At 37.3% G+C, this 27,645-nt stretch overlaps 3 protein-coding genes across 7 annotated transcripts in view; 2 read left to right on the top strand and 1 right to left on the bottom strand.

The window, feature by feature from the left end:
- LOC114320826 (putative mannitol dehydrogenase) overlaps positions 1–27,645 on the top strand; it is a 63,729-nt gene that overhangs the window by 28,798 nt on the left and 7,286 nt on the right. Inside the window, exons 1-2 of one of the 5 annotated variants that reach the window (XM_082896148.1) lie at positions 15,414–15,505; positions 15,927–16,039. The exons of 2 other annotated variants lie outside the window; for them this stretch is intronic. The gene's annotated coding sequence lies outside the window, so the exon portion shown is untranslated. Of the gene's footprint in view, positions 1–15,413; positions 15,506–15,926; positions 16,040–16,473; positions 16,631–25,717; positions 25,766–27,645 lie in introns of those variants that run through there. 2 more of the 5 variants (XM_082896151.1, XM_082896152.1) reach the window with 2 other exon arrangements.
- On the top strand, positions 9,553–13,961 carry LOC114320821 (putative mannitol dehydrogenase). Its single transcript, XM_028267885.2, has 5 exons — positions 9,553–9,712; positions 11,830–11,943; positions 12,358–12,871; positions 13,078–13,231; positions 13,545–13,961. Exons 1-5 carry the CDS (start codon positions 9,627–9,629, stop codon positions 13,745–13,747), a joined length of 1,071 nt encoding a protein of 356 aa, XP_028123686.2. The 5' UTR covers positions 9,553–9,626; the 3' UTR covers positions 13,748–13,961.
- On the bottom strand, positions 23,940–27,341 carry LOC145802873 (uncharacterized). The gene is made up of 3 exons (XM_082895674.1): positions 27,211–27,341; positions 26,719–27,168; positions 23,940–24,243 (listed from the first exon to the last, which is right to left on the bottom strand). The coding sequence occupies exons 1-3, from the start codon at positions 27,339–27,341 to the stop codon at positions 23,940–23,942; spliced, it is 885 nt and encodes a 294-aa protein (XP_082751800.1).

Here is a 27,645-nt window from a genome sequence, read left to right as displayed (position 1 = left end):
GCCACAAATTTCAGGGGGAAAGCTGACATAAATACAAAACAAAAGCCACAAATTTCACCAACTTAGCCAAATGGTTGGCAAACCCAAATAAGTGCAAACACAAATTCATATGCCAATCCGAAGTATGTAAGGAAAAAAAAAAGTTAAACAATGTTAACAAAAGGGGGATTTCTTACGGATTTCGTACATAGGGAAAAATAGAGTCACAAACAGAGCTCTTACCTTCTACATTGGGGGGGTGGGCTGAAATGGTCAAGATCTATTCAGCGGTGGTGCAGATTTGCATACCGGCTGGTCTTTCTCATCCAATACTGCTGATGCTGTAAGGGGGAAGTGGTGGCGGAGCTCCAGTGTGTGCCTGACGGACAGTCGCGTGTTGAGACGGCTTCAGTGATACTGTAAGGGGGAGGTTTTGGTAGAGCTCTGGCAGTCGGCGGTGTGTGCGTCATGGACTATTACGGCTTCAATGGCGACTATAAACGCGTGTGTATGGAGAACAAGAGGAAATGTTGAGGTGACCATGTGAGGTTTCTCACTTCTGTGCCCTAGCTGTATTATTCCCCCATTCTGCGAGGAAAGGACAAAAGAAAGGGCATTTCGGTCATTTTACCATCTGACAAGACCTTGGTGCTTTCCTGCCAAAAAAAATTGTGAATAGTATAAACTTTTTGCCTTTTTTAGATCTATCCAAACAGCCACTAAGATATATTTTATGCCTAAACCTTACCATGCACGAATTAAATTTGAATTACACAATAAATTTTTTTAGAATAAATTTTATTTTATTTTTTTGTGATTTGAATTATGTGCGATTTACTCACTTAATATTTAGAAATAATCAAATAATCCCACATTATTTATGAACTGAAGTGCATCGTTAGGTCCGTTAATAATTTAATGAAAAAGATTAAAATACTCTGTATAAAAGTAACTTCAGTGCATAAACTACGGATATTTTTATCATTTATTTAAAAGGTAAAGTACACTTTAACCCCCGTACTTTATTCCATATTCGATTACCTTTTTAAAATTTGAAAATGAGTGTATAACTCATTATATCTTCTACGTATTTTACATTTACTATTAAGTTGGACGGAATGTTTAATAGTGCACCTCAGTCCATAAATCACGTAGGGATTATTTGGTCATTTCAAAATATTAGGAGGTAAACTGCACATGACTCAAATCACAAGAAGTAAAGTAAAGTTTGTCCTTTTTTTTAAATATATTCCTTTACACATTTTTTTTAAATGTTAAAAAGAGTGAAGTGATTTGATATGTGGTCAATTTCAATTCTGTGAGGGATTATGTTAAGAATCTCAAATAATTTATTAAATTTTTTATAAAATATTTTATATGACATGTGAATTTATATGAATTCCACACCATAACAGATTTAGACTTCGTTTAGGATGTGAGTTAACTTTTTGGCTATTTTAGTCTGGGACTAAAAAATCTTGTTTGGGATATGTTTTTTAGTTTTTTTGACTTTCGTAAGAGAAAAAATGAATAATTATGATTTGAATGTGATATTTTATCCTATTTAACTAAAGGGTAAATTACTAATACACCCCCTGAGATTTGCTTAAAATACAAATTACCCCCTATGGTTTAATAAATTACAATCCCTTATTAGAATTTTTTATTTAATAGAATTAACTAAAAAAATAAAATTCATAATTGCTCTCCTATACAATAATAAAATTACCTAAATTATTAATTGAAACATATTTTTAACATCATTAAAAACTGTTAATTGACTTAATGATTTATTAATAAAAATGACGATTTGTTATGAAATTAAAAATCTCAGGGGGTGGAATGTAATTTTTAAAACCACATAGGGCGATTTGTGTTTTAATCACATATGTGTTTACAATTTGCCCTTAACTAAAATAATCAATTTTATCTTATATGATTATTTTAGTCTTAATGGACATGCCAAACAAACCCTTAATAAAAAAAAATTGACAAATTGTTTGAGTCGATAACATTTTCCACTTGAAGCTCTGTTTGGCAATAGAGTTTTGGGCTAAAATAGCCACTACAGTCCAAAATAGGCTAAATTAGCCACTAACCGACAAAATGGGTTCACAGGCATAACTTACATACAAGGCGGGGTGAAAGTACCAAACTACCCCTGGCACTGTGTTCACACCATCACAGCCTCTAACCCCCTCCACACACACATTTCGCACCAATTAGGTCATCCACAACCGCTGAAGCGAAGGAGGCGATCTAAACAGCATTGCTCAGGAAAGAAGAATAGCGATACTTCTGACAGGCCAACGCCACCGGAGTTCGTATCGGCGGCGACCCTGCAACTCAATCTCTCAAACACGACTGATTTTGAGGTAATGGTTGGTTTTCTTTTCTTTTTTTTTTTGGTTTGTTTGCGGAATAGCCTATCCTTTAACTCGATCTGGTCGGTTTATCTTTGAAACCCATTGTTGTTGCTGCTTCAAAATTTTCCTCCAATTAGTTGGGTTACATTTTGTTCATTTCAGTTTGCACAATGGGAAACCCACTGTTACATCTGTGGCAATCACTGCAAAACCTCACTCTGATGGACGCTCAGTCATGGAAACTGGTCGTCACGGCCGATTAGTGGTGGAAAACACATTTTTTTTAACGATTATTTGAGGTGTTCTACACATATGAAATCTGAATTTACGAAATATGATTTTTTTTGAATTCTGATTTTCTATTTTTTTCTAAAATCTGGAATTTCTAATATGATTTTTTCTAAAATCTGAAATCTAAATTTCTGTCTTCATAAATCTGATTGTTGTGCCTAATCTAAAATCTGAATGCTGAAATCTAATTTTTCTGAAATATGAAATCTAAATTTCTAATGTTTTCTGATTTTTTTTTCCTGAAATCTGGAATTTCTAATCAATTTTTTTGCTGAAATCTAAAATCTAAATTTCTGTCTTCATAAATCTGCAAATGTCTCCATGTGTCTTAAAAAATTCTGAATTTACAAAAAGAATGTCTCCATGTGTCTTAAACAAATTTTAGTTTTGTAAATTGGTTATTTGATTTCTTATAATTCTCATTAAAAAAGAACAAAATTCATATCAAAGTGTTCATTGATTTCTGAATGCTGAATGAAATCTGATTTTCCTGAATTATGAAATCTAAATTTCTAATTTTTTCTGTTTTTTTTTTTTTTGAAATCTGGAATTTCTAATCAATTTATTTGCTGAAATCTAAATTTATGTATTGATAATAATCTGAAATCTCAATAAAACCCTCTGCTTTTGTCTTCAAAAATCTGAGAATGTCTCCATGTCTTTTCAAAAAATCTGAATTTACAAAACAAATTTGAGTTTTGTAAATTCTTTATTTGATTTCTTATAATTCTCATTAAAAAAAAATTCATATCAAAGTGTTATTGATTTCTGAATGCTGAATGAAATCTAATTTTTCTGAATTATGAAATCTGAATTTCTGATTTTTTTTTTTTGGAAATCTGGAATTTCTAATCAATTTTTTTTTTGCTGAAATATGAAATCTAAATTTATGTATTGATAATAATCTGAAATCTGAATAAAACCCTTTGCTTTTGTCTTCATAAATCTGAGAATGTCTCCATGTCTCTTCAAAAAATTTGTCTTCATATCTAGCTTGATTCATATATCTGAGTTTTTTTTTGTGTGTGGTTATTCAACTTCACTTCTTATTACACTGTTATTATAAACTGTTATTAGAAAATCTATGGAACTTTAACTACACTATTATTATACTGTGGATTCATAAATGTAAACTTGCAATTGGAGCATGAGATTGCATATGGCAGAAAGTAATTGATTTTTGTTTTCATTGACATATTTATCAGAAATGTAGAAAAAGATTTCAGTGCATGCGATTTGTCATAATTTTAATTGAAGGTGAGAATGTGAGGAAGGAAAATATCCAGTTTATATAATGAGGGGATTTGTCATAATTTTAGTTTAAATTTTCATTTTAAAAACACGTTGACAGTGAAACCATAACTGGTAGGCTACTTTTCTTTAATATAAAATGAATAAAATAATGAGTTTGTATACCCATCCTATGAAACTTGTGCATCAGCGTATTCAATTCATGTTTAACCTGAAATATGGATATCATAAACTAATTACTGCTATGATTCATTGTTACTTTCGAATGTTTGTCAAACATAGCATGGCTTCGTTTACATCTAGTGCAACTTCCAGTACATGGCCACGTCGAATGTGTGGCTGTGGACATGGCCCCTGTATTGTTAAGATTTCAAGGTCCACCAAAAATCCAGGGCGTCCCTACTTTGCATGTCCCCATCCTGTGGTGAGTGCCCAATTCATTACCGGTCATAATTGCATGAACACTAAGAACCCATTAACTAATGGTTTCATCATTTGCACTCATCAGCCCTGTGTCAGTTGGATTGGTTGGTGCGAAGAACCAAGGCGAGAGAGCACGGACTATGCGTCATCCAGAAACGACATTGTCATGTAATTGCGGGATGATGTCATACACATTCAACAATTCTTGCGTCTCCTTAAGACCATTGTGTCTGTGCTATGCATTGTCGTTGTAATTTTGTTGTTGCGTATGTAAGGAACATTAGGATGTTGTTAATATGTTTGAAACGTTAGGAGGTTGTTAGTATGTTGTTAGTATGTTTTAGTATGGCTATAAGCTTGCTTTGCGTTCCTCCACTAGAAAAGGGTAGACGTATTAATGACTATCATAACTATGTCTACCGCTCAGTTGCATGTTTATTTATATATTTTATTAATGTGCAATGGTTATATGTTGTCAAATTTACCATCCTATTTGTCTGTTTATTGTTCATGGGCATAGATTGTGCATCGTGCAACCAATTTAAATTATTCTGCTATGGGCTTATACGTTTGTATATAACAACAAAAATATGTGATGGTGATATTTTGTAACCGTACATTAGTTAGTTGCGTCGTTGTTGGTAATGGCTTCCATACGTACTTCTCCACATACCCAATCCAAAAGCAAAGGCATTGTGACAGAGAAGTCAAGCAGTCTTGAAGAGACACAAACTCTGTTCAGCCACAAGGCCTCATGGGACAGTGACTCAATCTGAATTTTCCTGCAATTGATTGCAAATGAGATTACAAAAGGAAATCGGTCATTCCTAGTCCTCAGCCAAGCAGGGTACAAGTCGTTGGCAAGGAAATTTGAGAAAAAAATAGGAAGAAAACATGGCCTTAAACTGTTGAAGAATAAATACATGAGTTTGAAAAAAGAGTGGCAAGCGTGGACAAAGTTGATGGATTCAAGCAAATGAGTGTTAGGGATAGGGTTTGACAGCGAAACTGGCATGTTTTAGGCATCTAAGGAGTAGTGGGACAAGATGGAATCGGTAAGTACATGTTTGTTTCGTTTTATATTTGTCTGTTACCAGTAAATTTAACCTTTTTCGTTAACTGCATTACTTGTTATATGAAATTTAACGTCTTGCGCTTTCATAAATCTCTAATTGTGCAGATAAACAATGTGTGTGCCAAGTTCAAGAAAAAAACTTTGGAACATCGTGAGTTAATGGAGACGGTATTTACCGAGGCATCAGCTACTGGTAAGCACCATTGGACCCCAGGAGAGAAACTTCTTGAAGTTACCGATGACTCATATGATTCTGTGCACAGTTTGGGAGCACAGCCATTTGCTGATCCGATACCCGCAGGAGTACAGGACGTGGATTCAGATTCTTCACTCGAAGCTGTTTCGACTGAAAAGGGAAAAAGGAGAAGGACGCCATCAACAAGTGTTTCAAAGTCGAAGAAGGCAACAAATGGAGCGTTAGTTATTGCGGAAAGCATGAACAATCTAACAAATGTGGTTCGTACCCAGAATCAACAGGTTACGGTGAGGCACCTCACAGGTAACGAATCACTGTACACAATTTCGGAGTGCATGCATCGGCTGACGAATATTCCATCCCTTATTGGTACGCTGCTATTTTATTTCGCCTCGACACTTATGGATAACACAGATTACCGGGAGGTGATGATGTGTCAGCCTGATGACAACCACATTATAGGGTGGCTTACACAGAAGCAGCTCCAGTGTACTGCGTCGGCGCCATTTGCGAACCTGTTTGGGGCTCGCCGAATGTGATATAGCGGTGTAATGTTGACGATGCCTGCCCTTCTCTTGCTTTGCAAAACTTTTATTTAAGTTATTGTTGAAATTGTACTAAAACATGATGGTTGTGTGTGCATGTTTCAAACTTCTTTCAGTTTTTTTTTTTTTTTTTTTTTTTTGCTAGCTATGGTGAACAAAGGTTTGCATGTTTGTCCGAGTTTAGGATGGAAGAATGGTTGTGTGGTTTTTTGGGATGGAATGGGATGGCTGTGTTTGAATTTTATTTATGGAAATGAAATGCACAATGACGGGCTGCGTGTGGTGCTTTTGTATTTATTTATTTTGTTTGCAAAACCGTTATGTTAGATTGACGTCATCTTTTGTGGTTGTGTTAGTAATGCCATTGTTGTGTTAATGGTCCCCCTCTAAACAATTAAGACCAGGTTCACTATTTGTTTAATTCATATCATTGCACGTGCAGTTATATGAAATGTTACGTGTTAGTAATGGCATTGGTGACGCAAATTTTTTACATTAAGAATTATGTCGGCATTCTGTAATTGCAAACTGTTATTACATTTGAGTCAATGCATCATGTGCAAACTGATTGAAATCGTGCCATTGTTGTAGGTTTCGCAAGAACCAAGACGTAATGAATCCCTGGGATGGAAGCAACAATGACGATTTAAGAGAAATGCTTAATCAAATGGCCGTACAGCTGCAATAACAAAACAACTGGACATTTCTACAAGCATGCCAGTATGTCAAAGAGTGGTACCAAAAACACATGGCTAAAACGCCATGTCGCACATCTATATTGACCCGGCATGCATGGATATCAGAACTATATGCGGGCCATATGAGTCGATTTGAGAAAAATGTTTGCATGCCGAAGCAAGTTTTTGCCGCTTTGTGTGAGACATTAGTAAATGATTTTGGGTTACAAGTACTGCAACGTCCACATGGATTAGCTGTTGAAGAAACCATTGCAATGTTTATCCACGTGTTGAAAGGGATGCAAAATCAGGAAATCCAAGAACGGTTCTAACATTTGGGGGAGACTGTGTCTCGGCACATGCATAACGTATTAACTTCCATGAAAGAGTTCACTATTGTTCATTGCCGGCCCACATATAGTCAGCATCGTATACATCCATACGTACGGTCTAAACGGAAATACCTACCGTTCAAGGTACTATTGAAAAATCTCGCCCAGTTATTTGTGCCAAGTCTAGTTATGTTGTTTTTATTTTTAAGTGGACGTGACGTATGAAAATAACCATTACATGTACCCATAGGAGTAACAATACAATTGGGTTGTTGGCAGGACTGTATTGGAGCCATAGACGGAACACATATAAGTGCATAGGTTACGAGGCCAGATGCAGCAACATATTTCGGTAGGAAATATTGTCACACACAAAATATCATGGTCATGTACGATTTTGACATGTGTTTCATCTTTATTTCGTGCGGATGGGAAGGAAGTATGCACGATAGTCGCATCTTCAACAAGATACTAACAAATGACAATGTCCTATTTCCACATCCTGAAGAAGGTAACACATTGCATTGAAAAATCGATGGGGGTATAATTTTTCGACAAACATTGTTACTTCAAAATGAAGTACAATGTTGATTTTCGTGTCATAAATTCTTGTACTGTCTGCAGGAAAATATTATCTTATCGATGCTGGCTATCCAAAGCAGGTAGGTTACCTAGCACCTTTCAAAGGCAGCCGTTACCACCAACAACAATTCCGAAGTAGTCAACGGAACAGGACGGCAAAAACCCCAAGGGAATTATTTAACAAAGTTCACTCGTCGTTACGCAGTGTTATGGAATGCACTTTCGGTGCTTGGAAAAATCGATGGGGGTTTATTAGAGACATGCCTCGGTACGACTTGGCAAATGTGCAAGTTCAATTAGTAGGTGTGTCAATAGCATTACATAATTATATACGGCGAAATACAAGTAATCCAACTGTTCACCCAATCTGCAACGAGGAAGAGGCTATGACAATAGAAAATGCCATACCAGAAGTTGAACATGACGAGGATGGTTTAATAGTTGGGGATGAAGACCCGCATATGACATTGGTGCGACTTCGCATACGCGACAAGTTAGTGTAGTTGCGTAATAACGGAACGTTAGGAAATATATAATAGTCCACCTAATATTCATAGGGTTCTAACATTGGTAACACATGTGGAACAGACTGTATTCAAATATATTATCATGTACAATATGTATGTGTTTACACGGGAATATAATCCCTTTCAGTTGGTGACGTGCCTAATTTTTAAAAAAAAAAAAAACCATAGAAAAAAGCCTTTTCAAAAAAAAAGAACAAGGTCAAACAAATAAGGAAAAAAAAAATCAAAAATTATCATGTGCCACGTCATTTAAAAATATAAAAAGACCTGTTTAAAACAAAAATGCAAAATAGACATCACAAATTATCATGTGCCATGGCAATACATTATGATTTTTCACATCATTTTAAATAAATTACATGAAAAAACGTTTTTCCAAAAAAAACAAAAAAAAAAAAACATAAATTAGCAGTTGCCACAGCATTTAAAAATAAAGAAAACATGTGCAAAACCATTTTTGAAAACTAAAAACAAATTAATGTATACAAATAAAAAAAAATGACAAAAGCGTAAATGAAAAAAAAAAAGAACCACAAAAATAAGCCTCATCCAAAAAAAAAAATTAAAAACAAAAATTAGCATTTGCCACGTAATTTGGAAAAAAATAAAACACATGAAAACCCATTTTTGAAAAATAAAAACAAATTAATGTATACAAATAAAAAAAATGAGAAAAACGTAAATTAAAAAAAAACAACCACAAAAATACACCTCATCCAAAAAAATAAAAACAGAAATTAGCATTTGTCACATGATTTAAAAATAAATAAAACACATGAAAACCCATTTTTGAAAAATAAAAACAAATTAATGTATGCCAATAAAAATAAAAATGACAAAAACATAAATTAAAAAAAAACAAATTAATGTATACAAAAAAAAGAAAAGAAACATAAATTAAAAAAAAAGAACCATAAAAATACGCCTAATAAAAAAAATAATAAATAAATAACAAAAAGCAGTACAATGACGCTGACGTGGAAGAAGGACGATAAGGAGTTGAAATGTAAAAATTACTTTAAGGACAGTTCGGTTATTTAACATGAAAACACCTTACCAAAAAGTCAAAAAACTGAAAAAATCAAAAAAAAATTTCTCAAATCAGACTTTTTAGGCTCAAGTTAAAATAATTAAAAAAATCAAAAAATAAAAAAGTGAATCTATTTCCCAAACGACACGTGAATAATGTGAGAATTATTTTCGTGAAAAGAAATTTGAAAGTACCCAAACCTACCAGAAAATGGCTGATGTCATCGACTACGTCATCCCATTCAATGCCAACCGCAACCAACCCTGTATATATGCCCAAATTGTTTTGCATTCTCTCTCTCTCTCTAAATTACATATTCATTCAGTCAAGTGGTGAAAGCAAGAGGTAGATCATGGAAAAATCACACCCAGTGGAGGCCTTTGGATGGGCAGCAAGAGACACATCTGGTGTCCTCTCTCCTTTCCAATTTTCCAGAAGGTAATTTGTTACATCCATCTCCTTAGGGGAAATTATTCAAAAAAATGTTAAAAAGATTATGACTTTAATAAATATTGTTTTTAAGTTTTATGACTAATTATTTTTTATAATTCAAACTGAAATTGAAATTTCCCCTTTTCTTGTCGAACGCTCTAGGACCCCGTTTATTTTGGGGATAAAGGTCGGATTGAAATTGAGATTGAGATGGATATGGAATCCACTATATGTTGGGTTTGTTTTGAGAGATGGAGAGGGGATCCATAATCCCATAGGATTAGGATAGTCCTTGGTGTTAGGATCGAGATGGAGAAGGTAGAAGTGGTATTAGAAAATTAGTCCATGGGATTAGTTTTTTTTTTTTTTTTTTTTTAACATATTGAGCTTTTTTTTTTAACATTAATGTTTAATGTTTTTGTATTTTTTGTTAAGTACAAATCATAGTTTTATTTATTTTAATATTTTATATTTTTTTATAAGGTAATAATTTAACAAAACAAACATAATTTTACTTAATCTCCTCACTATTAATTTCCTCCATTCTACCTCTAAAAACAAACGGGGCCTAGGTGAACTCATATTTTATAACAGAGTAATGTTGCGTTTGGTTCAAGATTTGGAAAGAGAAATTATAAATAAAAAAAAAATGTGTGAAATGTATCTTTTCAAAATTCATAAACTAAACACAACTTTACTTTTATGATTTTTTGGTTTTTTAATTTTTTTTTTTTTATGAGCCAAGATAGCTTTTGTTTAGGAAATAACTAAAATAGTTATTGTTTTAGGTTGTATTTGGATTACGGATTTAAGAAGGAATTTAAAAAGGAGAATGAAAAATGTTGATAAAAATTTATCCATTTTGAATTTTTTTTATTATTTCTATTTAAATTGATAATTCAAACATAACCTTAGCGAAAATGTTAATGTGATATTTAACTTTTTTTTATAGCTTATAGCAAATAGTTTATTAACTTTTTGATCTTTTTAACTAAAAATTGGCCATTAAAATAATAATAATAATAATAACAATAACTGTAGATAAAATGGTAAATACTTACAATTTTTTGTATTTGCTAATACTCACAAAATAATAACAATATTTAAGCTATTTTTGTCTAGTCAATTATAAGCAAAAGATGCACCAAAAGCTTTAGCACAGATTTTTTTTAAAAAAGGGGAAAATTTAATTTGACCTCTGTGGTATGATTTGATAGCAGTTTACCCCATTTTTTAAAATAGCAATGTTAGGTATCATGAAAAACCTTTCATAAAATTAATCATGAAAGTTTTGTAACCCTTGGATTACATTTAGAATAAAGCACCACGCACTAATCAAGATAATCGAAGGATCATAACTCTTTCATGATGCCTAACTTTTCTCTTTTTAAAAATAGTCATATGCCTCACTCATGGTTTTAGACTAAAATATAACTATTAGCACAATCAACTATAGATATGAAATAACTATAATGTACTCAAACTTAATATTTTTTTGTTATTTTCTTTCTCTCTCATCTCTCATACACATAATTTACAATGTCTAGTATTGATTCAATTAAATCACAATTAATCCTAAATTCTTAACTATTTATTGTAATTACTAACTTTTTTATCTAATTTTAATTTAATTATATTTTGATCACAATTAATCCTAAATTATTTTTTATTTATTATAATTTGTAACATGTTAATCTAATTACATTTTAGATCAATTCTTAATTATTGTTTATTTTATATTTTATTTAATTATATTTTAAATCAATGCTTAATTATGTTTTATATTGTAGATCAATTCTTAATTATATTATATTTTATTTTATTTTAATTAACATATTAATATAATTTTAGGTTTTGAGAAAGTGAGGGTAAAATTGCCCTTTTGTTGTAGTAATTTTATTCTAATTTTTTAGAAAATAAAACCTACTCTAGAAAATGATGTATGTAATACACATTCCGTTAATTTGGATGAAAAAACTAACAGTAGCACTTTAGTCTTAACCAAAAAAAAAATGTAAGCAGCCATGTAAGGTGTACCAAACAATCCAATTGCGTGATACTGTTTAATCGGAAAGACGATATTTATTGATCTTAATCAAGCATGGTGGTTTTGTGTGTTGCAGAGCAACTGGAGAAAAAGATGTGGCGTTTAAGGTGTTGTATTGTGGGATCTGTCACTCCGACCTTCATGCAATCAAAAATGAATGGGGCAACACCAGCTATCCTTGCCTTCCTGGGTACAATTGCATGCACTTTCTCTCAATCTTCCTTTATATATATTTATTTATACAAGCAGAAATACATATAAACATTCTGAAAGGTTACTAACTTACTAGGCATAATCTTGTTTTCATATACAGCAGTATTTTTTAAAATATAGACTATAATTGTGAATTTTTTGTTTTAAATAAAAAAGATAAACTTTATCTAAAATACCAAACAACCCAAGGATACTAGAGTTCTGTCATTTTTTGTGTTTTGTGTAACACTTTCTATATTTGGTGTACCTTAATTAGAAAGAATGTACTTGGTTGGATTATGAAATTCGAATCAATAAATAAAATCTAATATATGAATAGACATGAAAATGTTTACTCCGAACTGCTTAATTAACACAATCTGATATATGCCAATTGAATTGACAAATGCAGGCATGAGATTGTGGGTGTAGTAACTGAGGTAGGTAGCAAGGTACAAAAATTTAAAGTTGGAGACAAAGTTGGGGTGGGATGTATGGTTGGATCATGTCACTCCTGCGACAGTTGTGGTAACGATCTTGAAAACTACTGTCCCAAACTATTACTCACCTACAATTCCACATACTATGATGGAACTCCAACCTATGGAGGTTACTCTGACATCATGGTGGCTGATGAGCACTTTGTGATTCGCATCCCTGACAACCTTCCTCTTGATGCTTGTGCTCCTCTTCTTTGTGCTGGGATCACAACTTATAGCCCTCTAAGATACTTTGGACTAGACAAGCCTGGTATGCATGTGGGTGTGGTTGGTCTTGGTGGGCTTGGCCATGCAGCTGTGAAATTTGCCAAGGCTTTGGGTGTTAAAGTAACAGTGATCAGTACTTCTCCTGCCAAGAAGAAGGAAGCTGTTGAAAGGCTTGGTGTAGATTCATTTTTAGTTAGTCATGACCCAGATCAGATGCAGGTAACCATTTTTTTTTTTCTTTTTCAAGTCATGGATACACTCTAAAAAGGGAGAGAAAAGAAATTTGGATACATTTTACCCTCTACCCCACTTTAGTGTGACTCATCTATTGGGTGGCTCAAATTTTTATTTTTTATTTTTTTAAAGTTAAGAATCTTGATTAGATACTTATTTTCTTGTTGATTTGATATGTTGGATGTAAATAGGTTGCTATGGGCACGATGGATGGTATTATAGATACTGTTTCTGCACCTCACCCTCTCCTACCATTAATTGGTCTGTTGAAGTCTCATGGAAAGCTTATCTTGGTTGGTGTACCAGAGAAGCCACTTGAGCTTCCAGTCTTTCCCTTGATCATGGGTAAGCATTAACATAACTAATTTGTTTTGAGGAATGTGTGTATAAATAAACAACACTTTCATACACATAGAATTGAACCGTAAAAAATACCAAACATTCACATACACCCATGGAGTATTCGGTATATTTTTTATGATTAGATTCTGTGTACCTAACTTTTTTCTGGCATAAATATATCGAAAGGCTTAAGTTAGTGTATGTTGTTTCATGCATTAATTTTTAAGGTGTCATGCTCATGTTTCTGTCTCTTTTATCCTTCTTGGCTCTTTGAATTAGAAATGATATGTAATAATACACAATGTTTAAATGATAGGGAGGAAGATAGTGGCTGGGAGTGGCATTGGAGGCATAAAAGAGACGCAAGAGATGATAGATTTTGCAGCAAAACACAACATAACGGCTGACATCGAGGTGATACCAATGGACTACGTGAACACTGCAATGAAGCGTCTTGCGAAAGCCGATGTTAGATATCGATTCGTGATTGATATAGGGAATACATTAAAAATCACTTAATCTTCTTGACACGTGACTTTGAATTTTACTTTTATTTTAGGAGTGTGTCATGTTGTTGGATATAGATATGCAGAGATTTTAGAGTCTTGAAGTTTTAAACTTAATTTGCCTTGTATTGCTGTTGTTGGGATTTACTTCTTGGCACTCAAATTTTCAACAATGTATTAAGTATCATATTCAATAAACTATATATTGTTAATTTTGTCAGAATAAAGCTCTGCAATTTATTCTCCAAAACAAAACTCATTTACTTACAATTCATATACAAATCTCAGATTTTTCTAGCTGAATGTTGATGGAGCGAGCTCATGGTGTTGGTATGGGAATGAAAGAGGGGAATTTTTAAGCATGCTTGAAAAATAGGAAAGAATCAAACCTCACACCAATAACTCTTTATTTTTTTAAAAAAAAAATAATTCCTAAAATTATTCAAAAAATTGGCAACTATGAGAGGAACAATGGCCATAGTTCTTATGTCGATCAAGTAATTGGTTACACATGATTGATCCCCGATCTAAACACCAATCAAATGATTTCCGGTAAATAAAATCACTTCCCAAATTGTATTCTTAGGGTTACAAGGGATGCCATATTTATTTTATTTGAATTAAAAGAAAAAAAGAGCACCCTGTAAAACTAACTGATCAGTCCCTTTTCTCCAAAACTATACAAAATAAAAGTTGACTAATTTATTTAGATTATAGGTTGTTTGGCAAGTTGGGTTTGAGATATTTTTTAGCGAAAATTCACAAAAGATAACATAGGCTAAAATAGTTAATAAGACAAAATGTCACATCTAATTTATAATCATTTCATTTTTTTCTCTCACAAATATCACATCTAATTACAAAAAAATCTAATCATCTTTCTAAACACAAAAAATTTAGCCTACTAAAATAACTAAAAATTAAAATAATCTACTAAAATAAATTACTTCCCAAACACCAAAACGAGTATAAGGCCTCGTTTGGGAACAGGCTAATTTAGTAACTTTTTGGCTATTTGGCTAAAAAGGTAGATAAAAAAAACTTGTATGTTTGGAATGATTTTTTGGCTAATTACGAAAAGATGTGCAAAAAGTAGAGAGAAAAGAAAATCTTTGACTTTTTTGTATGAATTGTTGACTTTTTGACTAATTTAATAATTTTTTGATTAATTGACTAAAAAAGTAAGTCTCCAAACGGGGCTAAGTTTTCAGGTTTAGAAGGCTGGCTAAAAAATGCAATGCATCCAAATATTCTCAATCGAATCTGAAAGTAGATCCACTACTGCTATGGGGACGGTGAAGTCAAGGACTTTATTCCATTTCCATATGAAAGACATTTAGAATTGCCAAACCTACCGACAAAGTCATCTCATCCCCCACCTATCTCTATACGGGCCAGTTTTGAGTTGTTTATAATTTTGTTTAATTTAAATTAATTAATTACTAAAAAGTTATGAGATAAGTACTTTTGAATTATTTTAATTTATAACAGTCCTATAAGAAGCCAAAGTTAATAGACCTATCATGAATAAAAAATTAATAATTAAAAAATTTAAGTCAAAATTATTCCTTGCGATTTTAATTTTAAAATTTAAAAAAAAAAGAAGAAGAATATTATAAGTCGTAGCAAATAGCCCCAATATATAGCTATGAAACTCCTTCAACACACAAGTCAGTGCTTTGCAGTAGCTCTCTTTCTCTCTCTATAAATTACATAACTCTCTCTGTCGCTCTATTTACATATTCAATCAATCTAGTGGTGAAAACAAGAGGTAGATCATGCAAAAATCACACCCAGTGGAGGCCTTTGGATGGGCAGCAAGAGACACACAGGGTGTCCTCTTTCCTTTCAAATTCTCCAGAAGCTAATTTATTACTATTCTCTTTATTTGGATTCTGATATAGTATTATGTGGTACTGTGTAATCGAAAATTTTCTAGTTCAGTGAATATAAACACTAACATGATATGTTTATTACTTTGAAAATTATTTTGCACCATAAAAATAAAAATACAAATAAAAATAAAAAATAAAAAGACGAAGAAGAAGAAGAAGAAAGAATATGATGAGTGTTTTTTCTTTTTTCATCAAATTAATTTTTAGTGTCTTTCAAAAAACATATTATGAAAATGACACAAAACAAAATGTGTATTTATCGATCTTAATTGAGCATCATTGTTTTGTGTGTGGCAGGGCGACTGGGGAAAAAGACGTGACGTTGAAAATATTATATTGTAAGATCTGTCATTCTGACCTTCACATGATCAAAAATGAATGGGGCAACACTAGCTATCCTTCCCTACCTGGTATGATTGCATGCAATTTCTCTATGTGTTCTACTCTAAACATTTAATAAGTATACAATTGGCATTCTGATTTTTCATATGTAGTAGTATTTTTTTTTTTTTTTTTTGTAGTTATAGACCATAATTGCGAATTTTGATTTAAATTTAAAAAGGATGAACTTTATCTGAATTATCAAACAACCCAAGGATACAAAGAGATTTGTATCACTTTCTGTGTTTTGTTTACCACTTTATGTATTTGGTGCATCTATAATGTTATATTGTAAATGTCATTTAAGATGTAGCAATTCTACGAATTCTAAATGTTTATTCAAATAAGAATTTAAAATTTTAAATGTGTGAATTAGACTTATTTGACAGGATATACCACACCAAGCTAAAATTTACAAGTTGTGTTCACTTTTTTAAATTGTGCGTACTGGATACCGTACTAGATGAAAGTGAATCGGGGCTCCGCACTTGGTTGGACTATCCAGGGAATGAGGTCCCTGCAGCAAGAAGCACTGTAAGAGCTGCCCGGCCGGGGTTGGCCGAATAACCCCTCCGATGTGAGAATCAATGATCGGGGAAGAAATGTAGAGAGTTGAGTTTGTAAGTAAGTAGGGTTCAGCTTAGATCAGTTACCTTCAATGTGAAGTTTATGTAGTATATATAGAGTTCCTTACTTGTTTCCCAAGATGGTTTCATGGAGCTCTGGTGCTGCCCAATTTCCCTTTAGCTTGGCCCTCGGTGGGGGACCATCTGATAGTTGTCAAAAGATGCTTATACTTATTGTAGTCATGCTGATAACAAATCACGTTCCTTTTGTTTAACTGTTTCTGTGATTCTAGGTATAGGGGACCAGTTGAGGTGGCAACTTGCACATGCATATACTCATAACTTCCACGTTTCTTCGAGAGTTTCCCTCAGCTCAGCACCGTAGTACCCCGACTCAGCCCTTTGCAAGGCTTCTGTTGGGATGGGCTGGCCCATTTAGATATTTGTGTACGCATTCGGTCTACTTTGGTTCTGATGATGGGTTCAACCCATCAGTTCGGCCCATAGAATGGGTCCTTCAGCTCGGCCTTAGCCCAGTATCACAGCTGGACTGGCCTTTCCACTGCGAGTTAGGCCCCAAGTGCTTGAGGACTTGGGTGGACTGTTAGTTACGGAACTAGGCTTAGTTGGGTTGCCCACATGCTCATTTGACCTATTTGGATTTGGGCTTGGTGGATTGGACCGGCCCAAGGCTTGGGTCCGACCCATTTCTTATTTAGCCCATTTTATTTGCCTCTTAGCTCGCGCTAAGGTTCTCCTTGGGGGGAACTACGGTTCTGTACTCCAAGCGTCGCATTGCTTACCCCAGTTCGGCCTTGGTGACGGTTCAATCCTGACACATAACCCCTGCATGCGTCCTCTCATGGTGACGCGTGGCGGCGTGGGATAGGTGCGCAGAGATAGTGCGTCGATTCCATATCGACGGTCGTGCTTCGTGTACCTTCACACCAGCTGTTGCAATAAATGCTTTGGGCTGTCAATCCAAAACCCTTTATCTGCTTTTCATTCTTCTAGAGAGTCTCAAAAAACCCTTTCCATTTCTCTGAGCCAGTCTCATTGGTGCTCTGTCCAGACGTTCCGCTGCCGTTCTTGTTTCACCGCCGCCTGTTCACCACTGCTCCTCTGATCTCCGTAAGTTCTCATGTGATTCTGCTTCCCTCTCTTTTTCTGTTTTGATCGTCTCATTTGGCCCTTGCACCGTTGTGTTCCACATCTTATTATCTGAGTTCTACTCATGTCCCATTAGGTTTGTTTGATGGGGAAGTTCCGTTCATTAGTTGATACTCCCGAGGCCATGGCCATGTTTCACCTTGACTATAATATCCCCGATGATGTGACCCTTTCGCTGGCAAAGGTTGATACCAAGCGTATGGGCACTAGGAGTACCATTGCATTTCCGATAGCAGCCATCGTTGAGGGAGGGGTTCGGTTTCCCCTCGATCCTTTGGTGCGCTGATTTCTGCACCAAGTTCAACTTACCGCGATGCAAGTGTTCGTGAACCTGTTCCATGTCGTCTGTGGTGCGTCCATTCTCAATAGGCGGTTGGGTTTGAATCTTGATATCTGGGACATTTTAGGCTGCTACACTCTTTCACACAACAAGGACCACAGCACGTACCACATGCGAGTTCGTTCAGTCGATTGTCATCTGGTGACTGGTTTGCTTGATTCGGACAAACATAACAATGATTTTCTGTAAGTTGGTGGCAATTAGGAGTTCCTTGCTGGGACTGAATTCCAGTCAGAATGGATGCCTCAGAAAGATGGCTACCAAGGTTCAGGTTCTTCCCTCTAGTGTCTTTTGTATTTCTTGTCTTATTTTGGATGTTGCTTTAATGTGTTACTTCTTTTTTGCAGAGGCTTCCCGTTTCTAGCGCAGGCCGAACCGGGAAAACACTGAGGCCATCAAAGCTGCTCTGAGGTACAAAAAGAGATCCGCGCCCGAGCTGTTGGATTACCAATCGACTTATCGCTCCACCATTCCGAAGAAGGCGAGGCTTGTTGCATCCCTTCTAGATTCTAACACTGAGACTCATACATCCCCCATCCCTCTGGTTATGAATCGCCGCCGAAGCCAGGGTGCACCATCTGAAAGGACGCCTTCTCCTACCCCTAGTTTCGTAAGGGGCGGGTCTGTGTCGAAGAGAAGAGTGCTAGTGGATTTGGAGGCTGAGGCTTTTGGCGCCTCTGGTGCTTTAGAGACTCCTTTGTTGATGGTCGAGGCGAAGAGCCTCATGGATGTGATATTAGAGGTGGGAGCTTCTGGAACTCACGCTACTACTGTTGAGCCTTCCGCTTCAGTTGTTGTGAGAGCAAAGAAGAAAATGAGAGAGATTGGCAAGGCAATGGTTAGGGAAGTTTCTGAGGATCCTGTTGAGGACGAGGTATTTGAGAAGTGGGAGCCGCCAATATTGCATCAAGGTAGGCCCATTTCTACTTCTAATTCGGTTGTTGCTTCCAAAGATTTTGCTTTTGACTTGACTAAGACTCTGTTGATGCCGGTGGACATGGCTGACCATAACAGGCCCCGCGATATTCCTGTTCTGAAGGGGACCCTTAAGGTGATGACTGTTGTAAGTGCTTTCTTGTTTTGCTTGTTTTTGGTGTTATACTGTTGCTTTCTTTCTTTTAATACTTTGTAATTCGTTGTAGTGTATTCAGAAGATGCATCTGTCCATCACCCAAGCGGAGGAACTAGGAAAGGCCATACTGGAGGCCGCTATGAACGCTGAGAGACTGACGGTGAGCCTGGAGACTGAGAAAGAAGGACGCAAAACTGTCGAGAGGGAGGCATTCCGTCTGAACAAGGTTGTTGCTTCGACTAAAAAGTCAAAGGAGGCTACCATTGGCGCGTAGGCCCAGCTTGAAGGAAAAGTGGCAGAGCTGGAGGTTGTTATCACGGTGATGGCTGCTAAGCGTTCTATGTTGGAGGCCAAGTATTGGCAACAAGGTTGGGATGAGGCTGGGGCTGCCTATAAAGAGAATGTGCTGGTAATGCGAGACAAGCTCTTTCTGAAGGGTTGGACGAATGCTTTAGCTGCTGCTCTGGTTCCTGAAGGCTCTCCCCTGTTTTAGGATGTCCCAGTTCCCTCAAAGTCCTTGGGTTCAAAGGTTGTCTCTGTCTCTGCCCCTACAGTTCTTCCGGCTGAGGTTTTCCCAGAAATTGATTCTGCAAACAAGACTCAAGAGAGTGATGTTGCCATTGAAACGGTGAATGTTAAAGGGGGTGGAACCCTGAAGACTAAAGCCGTGGGAGATGTGGTTAAAGAAACTTCTGTTTCTCAGGAAGTTGGAGTTGCCTCTACTTTTCCTCCCCAAGACGACCTGGACAAGATTGTGGACGCTGCTCCTAAGGTTCCCTCTGTTGATGAAAGCTGAAGTTTTCTTTGGAAAGATTTGAAGTTTCTGTTTTCTGGACTTTCTTTTGTTTTCATGTTTCTGATGTACTGTGGCTCGGTCCTCTTGACGAGTTTTCTCTTTATGCTGCCAAGACAATTTTTCTTCTTTTCTTTGTTGCTGGCTATGAGGTCATCTGTGCCTTTGGTAGATGATGGAAATTTTCTTTTGATTTTGCAATCTAATGCTTTCTGGCTTTTACATCTGAATGTTTTTCTGCATTGTTTGCCCCTGGCCGAGCACTGTTGGGACCTCGGGGCCGAACAAATACTCGGTCTAGTTCTGTACTGCTTGGAATAGATGCTCTGTCTAGTTCTGTACTGCTTGGAATAGATGCTCTGTCTAGTTCTGTACTGCTTGTCCCCGGCCGAGCACTGTTGGGACCTCGGGGCCGAACAGATGCTCGGTTTGGTTAACGAATATCTTGCATGGCTGTGCTTGATTTTGTAATGAAAGGAAGAGGGTCTTACTTAGGTTCAGGTTGGTTCTAAAAAACAATTGTTTGCCCCACCTGGAGCAAAATAAGATTGGTACTGAAAATTGTGCTCTTAGGTAGAACTGCTTAAGTCTGTTTCAACTTTGATAGCATGAGTACATTTGGATGGGATAAAGGCATGAAGAGGTGTCTTACTCAGGTCCAGGTTGGTTTGAAAAAACAATTGTTTGCCCCCAGCTGGAGTTGAGTAAGACTAGTGCTGGAAGTTTGCTCCCGATAGAATATAGCTTAGTTTGTTCCAACTCTGTTTGTATGCAACAGTACCGAAGTGTTGATGTGATGATACTTAAGAGATTTTGTAGACTCAAAGATGTTTACTTAAGATATGTTAGTGCGGTTTCTACCAAGCAATTCCATTTGGCTACAGTCCAATTTAGTTGCCAAACATAATTCCACCAAGTAGTTCCACTTAGCATGTTTAAGTGCTAACTAAATTTTAATTCCATTCAGTCGTTCTGAAACTAAGTCCATTTGGGTTAAAACCAAAGCTAATTTCGTTTGATAAACATCAAAGCTAATTCCGTTTGATACACATCAAAACTATTTCCGTTTGGTAAGTACCAAAGCTAATTCTGTTTGATAAACATCAAAGTTGTTTCCATTTGGTAAGCACCAAAAGCTAATTACAAAAATTTGATAGTCTTGAGAGAAGTGGGGAGGCGTCTGTATTGGCCAAAAGGTAAATGTCTTTACATGCTGATAAAGAAGTTAGGGTTTAATTCTATTGATAATATTTCTTGAGATTTGCTACATTCCAAGGCCGAGGTATGGCTCTACCTTTGAGATCCTCTAAGTAGTAAGCTCATTTCCAGTAACAACTGTGACTTTGTACGGACCTTCCCAGTTAGGCCGAAGTTTGCTTTCGCCAGGCACTCTTTTATGATCCATAACTTTCCTCAAAACCAGTTCTCCAAGTGCAAATTGCCTTGGGAGAACTTTTTGGTTGAAACTCTTGATGAGCTGCTGCTGATATACTACAAGTCTGATCAATGCGGCTTCTCTTCAGCCTTCTGTCATATCCGATGCCTGTGCAATAGCTTCCTCATTACTGGTGCTTTCGAACAATTCAGACCGAAGGGTTGAGAGACCTACTTCGAGTGGGATGATGGCCTTCATTCCATAAGTCAAGGAGTAAGCTGTTTCCCCTGTTGAGCGTCGTGCTGTGGTTCGGTATACCCATAGTACGTGAGGTAATTCTTCAACTCATTTTCCTTTCGCATGCTCAAGCCGTTTCTTTACTCCGTTGATGATGGTTTTATTTGACGCTTCTGCTTGTCCATTACTTTGTGGATACCCTGGAGAAGAGTTCTGATACTCGACTCTGAGGTCGGTGCAAAACTTTATGAAGATCTTTCCATCAAATTGCGTTCCATTATCCGCAATCAGTACCCACGGGATGCCGAAACGCACCACAACGTTCCTCGTGACAAATCGCTTTGTGTCCGCTTCTTTGATACTTGCCAGCGCTTCGACTTCAACCCACTTGGTGAAATAGTCGGTTGCAGCAATGAAGAATCGTCTGTTCCCAGTGCCTCGTGCCAACGGTCCGACAATATCTAGACCCCATTGGGCAAAAGGCCATGGGCTGGTGAGTGGAGCGAGAGTTTTGGCTAGTTGATGAATTAGTGGAGCAAACCTCTGACATTTATCGCACTTCTGAACGTACTGTTGTGTATCTTGTTGCATCCGTGGCCACCAGTACCCGTGAGTGAGGTCTCGGTGCGCCAGTGACCTTCCACTAACGTACCATCCACAAATCCCATCGTGAATTTCGTAGAGAACATTCTCAACTAGATTTGGATGCACACAAAGAAGATAAAGGCCAAGATAGGAGCGTCTTTACAGCTTCCCAGATGGTGAGACCCAAAACCGAGCTGACCTATGTCTGATTTTGTTGGCTTTTTTTATCTTCGGGGAGAGTGCTAGATTTCAGAAAAACAAGCATCGGATCCATCCAGCTTGGCTCTAATTTGCTGCAGAGGACTGGAGATGCAATGCTTGATTCTAGTACGAACTCAACCCAAACTTTTCTAGCATCTTTGGTATCTATTGATGAGCCGAGGCAAGCCAGAGCATTAGCGTGGCTATTTTTGCCCCGACTGATTCGTTCCACTCATATGGATCGAAATTTTTTGAGTAGATCTTTGGCTTGCCTGCGTATATAGTCATTCTTTCATCTCGTGTTTCATAGACCCCAGAAAGCTAGTTTACCACCAGTTGTGAGTCGCTGAAAATAAGAAGTTATTCTGCACTGAAGTGTTTGGCACTACGTAAGCCAGCCAACAATGCTTCGTATTCCACCTCATTGTTGGAAGCCTTCCAACCGAGTCTCAGAGCCTGTTCCCAAATAAATCCCTCTAGTGAGATAAGTACTACTCCTACCCCCGAGCCTCGCTTATTGGATGATTCATCGACATAAAGCTGTCAGATGTTCCCAATAAAGAGTTTCTATGCTTCCGAAGCGCAATGCTTTCCCTATTCGGTGGTGCGTGGCACTTGTGCTGGACTGGGGCTCCCTAGCTCGGTACTCTGGGTGGGAGCAAATTCTGCGAAAAAAACTGCTAAGACCTGGGCCCTGATTGCTGTCCTAGGTTGATACCGAATGTCAAACTCACCAAGTTCTACCGCTCATTTTGCTGTTAGGCCAGAAAAATCAGCTCGGCTGAATACAGATCTGAGGGGGAATTCAGTGAGGACATTGATGGTATGCCCCTAGAAGTAGTGTTGCAATTTTCTTATGGTGATAAGCAGCGCGTAAGCTAACTTTTCCAATGGTAGATATCATGTCTCGGTATCTAGTAAAGTATTGCTAACATAGTATATTGGCCTCTGTTCCTTGTTAACTTCTCGAATTAATATTGTGCTTACGGCGTGATCTGAGACTGCTAGATATAGGTACAGCTCATCTTCTAGTTCTGGAGGGGACAAAAGAGGTGGAGTACTGAGGTATCTTTTGAGACTTTGCAATGCTTCAATACACCCGGGATTCCATTCAAACGCTGTCTTTTTTCTCAACAGCTGGAAAAAAGGCTTCATCTAATCTGACGACTTGCTGATGAACCGATTCAGGGCGACCGCCATTCCGGCTAGCTTCTGTAGCTCTTTAGCCTTTATTGGCACTTCAAGCTCTTGTATTGCTTTGATTTGATCTGGATTTGCCTCGATCCCTCTGTGAATGACCATATACCCCAAGAACTTTCCTGTTCCTACCCCGAAAGTGTATTTCGAGGCATTAAGGCAAAGTTGATGGTTCTTCAGGCTACCAAAGACTTCTCTTAAGTCCGTAAGATGGTTTGTAGAGAGCTTTCTTTTTGCTACCATATCATCTATATATGCTTCCATGGTCTTTCCGAGTTAGTCCTTGAACATTCGAGTGATCATTCGCTGGTAGGTTGCTCCAACGTTCTTGAGGCTGAACGGCATTACTTTGTAGCAATAAGTGCCCCTTGGAATGATAAATGTTGTTTTCTCTTAATCCAGACCGAACAGTGGTATCTGGTGATAATCGCTATAAGCGTCTAGAAAGTTCATGCGCTCATGCCCTGCTGTTGAGTCTACCAGCTGATCGATACGAGGCAGAGGAAAACTGTCATTGGGACAAGCTTTGTTTAGGCAGGTGAAGTCAACGCAGACCGTCCATTTTCTGTTCTTCTTTTTTACTACAACTGTGTTGGACAACCATTGTGGGTACTGAACTTCTCTGATCGCTCCCGAAGCTAGGATTTTTTCAACTTCGACAATTACTACTTCAGTGTGCTTGTAACAACCCTCGTCACTGTTTACCGAATAACCACTGATTACCGTTAAATTGAAACTGATTATGATTGATAATTGAACTGATTGAAATACTGAACAGACTGACTGAAATATGGAATTGAATTGACTAAGTATATCTGTTTAACTGTATGTCTATCTGTTGACTATTTAATTATCTGTTCAGTTTTTATATTTAAACTACTAATTGAAGGCCTTATCGGCAGCCGAACCGGAAACCGATTAGTGTTTTATGATCATCGTAATTTATGTGATTTTATGGTGTAGTTACCTGAGAACTGATTAGGTACAATTAAATTAGATTAAAATGAGCTAAATTGCATAATTGGCCTTATTTACCATTTTGCCACATGAGTGGCCCACACCATGATCAACATTTGAGCCTTAGTATACACCTAGGCACACTTTTGCTCAGCTCATTCCTTGCCTTTGCTGACTAGAGAGAGGGAGATAAGGGGGAGAGTTGGATTTCATCTCACTTTAGCTTGTGAATTGCTTAGAATTGAAGAAGAAATTGCATATTTGAGCTTCCCTTCCTTGAATTGGAGACTTAAGGTAGAAATTCATTTTCTCATTCTTGTGTTTAAATTGTTTCTTGCATGGTTTAGACCTAAGTTGGAGACTAGAGCCAACTTATGGCTCAAATTGTTGTGTTGAAGCTTAATTGTTGCATGCATGTATATATATTGAAGTTTTGAGGTTGTAGTTCACATTCCTCACATGCATGTCCATGTTTTAAGAGTAGTCCATGATTTCATCGTGTTTTTAGAAAGAATTGACTCAATTGAGCTAGTATTTGAAGCTTTGAAGTGTTTAAATTCATGCATGTTTGCATGTTCCTCATATTCATGAAAATTGGTTTAAATTGGATTTATTTGAAACACCATTGGGTTTTGATTTTACAAATTGAGCTTTGAATCATGTTAAAGTATGAGTTTTGATGTGTTTTCTGGAAAAATTGGCCCAAGAGGATCGAAATTTATGGTTTAAAACGTGGTTTTGAGCTTGAGGTTCAAATCTGGAATTTCCAGAACTTGGACTCACGCTCGAGCTGGGTGACTGGCGCTCGAGCGTGGAAATCGTGCTCCCAGCATTTTGTTCTGTTTTGAAGTCCGCTCGAGCGGAATAATTGACGCTCGAGCGGGACATTGTGTCTCATGCTCGAGCAGGTGTCGAGCGCCCAATCGAGCGTGATTTTCGCCTATCCAGCACTTTTGACTGTTTTGCAGAACGCTTGAGCGGGTAAGTCTACGCCCGAGCGGAAACCTTCGTTTGCATGTCCGCTTGAGCGGGTAAGTCTACGCCCGAGCGGAAACCTTCTTTACATCCTCATCTCATTCTAGGCATTCTTAGGCCTAGTTTAAGACATCTTAATGAGGATATAGATGTAGAACCACACTGAGGCAAATTAGGGATTAAGCTGTTATCTTTCCCAACTGTGTAGCTTAGTGTGTGTTCAATCTGTACCTGTGTAGGGTTGGCGACGGGGGATGCGCTCTAGCTTTACTGTAGCCCAGAACTCTGTGAGTAACAACTGTGTAAAGATATGTTCAAAATGATTATCTTCTGAACAATTGAATCGTACTGCTTTCTGAACTGATACTGTTAATTGACTGAATGTATGTCCTATATTCTGAACTGTATTATGGCATCCTTAGCACCTACTGTTTACTGTTACTGTTACAGAGATCTCTGTCGGTCCCTTTGTTGGAACCACTACTGTTTACTGATTGATGGCCATCGTTTACTGCTCGGTCTTTTAAGACCTACTGTTCACTGTAATGTTATGCTAATGGATGTACCACATATGACTGTACTGACTAAACGACTAAAATACTGGTTTAATAAACTATTTTCATTACTGTAAGGACATTCATTCTTAACCCCTTTACGCATTGTGTTATTCACTGGGCTTTAGCTCACTGCTTATATATATATATATATGTAGGTGTACAAGCACCAGACCGTAGCTAGGAGCGTCGGGGTAAACTCCAGTTTTGTTGAGCCAGCCTATGTGCCTCAATGCGAGGTTCCGAGCCTGTCTAGTTATGGCTTAGGGGTGTTTTAGTCCCCCCCCCTTCTGTCTCTGTAACTGTTTGTTTTTTGTACTGTACTGTTTAATAGGGATTAGGTCCCTGACTGAATGATTGTATATATGTACATACTGTTTTGTCTGACTGTATATATTTAAATGAAAAGTCTTTTTGCATACAGATTATCACAGCTCATTGGACTTTGTTTATTTACTGTATTAGCTTCCGCCAGCCCCTGTACTCTGTATTACTGTTAAGCAGGCCTTCGGTAATCTCGGATTACTGGCCGGTTACAGTGCTAAACCCATAGGGACGGGTTTGGGTCGTGACAGTGCTCAACTAAGAATCTCCGACTTTTCTGTACGACAGGCCGAGTGGAAGGGTTGATGTTGAGTTTGTGGCAAGTGAATTTTGGGTTCAGTCCTGGGGTGTCATATGCTGACCACGCGAATACCTCCATATTTTCCCTCAGCAGTTCAAGCAGCCGAAGTTTCTCATCAGCGCCTAGCGAGGTACCGATAAGGAAGTACTTTTCTAGATCATCCTTCTTTGCCAGGACTTTCTCCAAATCCTCTACCATCTTTTCCTCTAGGGCTCCCCCTACATCTTCCAAGGCTAGCTGCTTGGCCACTTCCACTGTCTGTACCCGGTTACAAAGTTGCTTAGCCTTTAATGCTACCATGAAGCAATGTTTGGACGCAACTTGATCCCCTGAGATCTGCTCTACTCCGTGTTCCGTTGGGAAACGGATGAGCTGGTAGTAAGTTAAAGGGACCGCTTCCATTTGGTGAATCCATAGACGGCCTAGTATGGCGTTGTAAGGGAAAGGTGTATTAATAACTAGAAGCTCTGTCTGGAGGGTCTTCGTTCCTACCACAACTGGCAACACTATTCTGCCAAGCGGTCATTCTGGCTGTGAATTAAAGCCAACTAACGGAGCTGCCGCTGGGGTGAGATGTTGCTTGAAGAGGCCAAGCTTTCTAAACAAGTCATAATACAATATGTCTGTTGCATTGCCTTGATCTACCAGGACTCGTTTTACGTTAAACCGTTTCCCAACTCCCATAGTTATAATCAGTGCATCAGTATGTGGGTGCTATATGCCTTCTAAATCCTTTCTAGTAAATGAAACTGTGCACAAGGGGAATTTGGGTGCCGTGCGTACCTTTTTCGATGCAGGCTTTACTGACATGACCTGCTAAATTTGCACAGCCTTTGCAATCTCTTCTTTCAGTACCTCTTCACATTCCTGGGTCGCTGTTCCATGGATCACATTTATTATCAGCCGAGGTGGGTGCTCAGTGTTCGGTTCTGGTGGTGGGTTCCCGGGCTCGGTCACTGCTTTATCCTGATCAATGTAATCCCAAAGG

Source organism: Camellia sinensis, chromosome 11 (genome assembly GCF_055761805.1).
Source record: "Camellia sinensis isolate YWXY chromosome 11, ASM5576180v1, whole genome shotgun sequence".
NCBI lineage: Eukaryota > Viridiplantae > Streptophyta > Magnoliopsida > Ericales > Theaceae > Camellia > Camellia sinensis.
Note: the sequence above shows the minus strand (reverse complement) of the source record. Positions and strands in the feature narration are given on the sequence as shown.

Coding starts and splice junctions, on each gene's coding strand:
- LOC114320821 (XM_028267885.2), top strand. CDS start 9,627: ATGGAAAAATCACACCCAGTGGAGGCCTTTGGATGGGCAGCAAGAGAC. Junction 12,872..13,077: donor ATGACCCAGATCAGATGCAG/GTAACCATTTTT, acceptor GGATGTAAATAG/GTTGCTATGGGCACGATGGA. Junction 13,232..13,544: donor AGTCTTTCCCTTGATCATGG/GTAAGCATTAAC, acceptor TTTAAATGATAG/GGAGGAAGATAGTGGCTGGG.
- LOC145802873 (XM_082895674.1), bottom strand. CDS start 27,341: ATGGGAGTTGGGAAACGGTTTAACGTAAAACGAGTCCTGGTAGATCAA. Junction 27,169..27,210: donor CTCACCCCAGCGGCAGCTCC/GTTAGTTGGCTT, acceptor ACCGCTTGGCAG/AATAGTGTTGCCAGTTGTGG. Junction 24,244..26,718: donor AATATGGAGGTATTCGCGTG/GTCAGCATATGA, acceptor TTCGGTAAACAG/TGACGAGGGTTGTTACAAGC.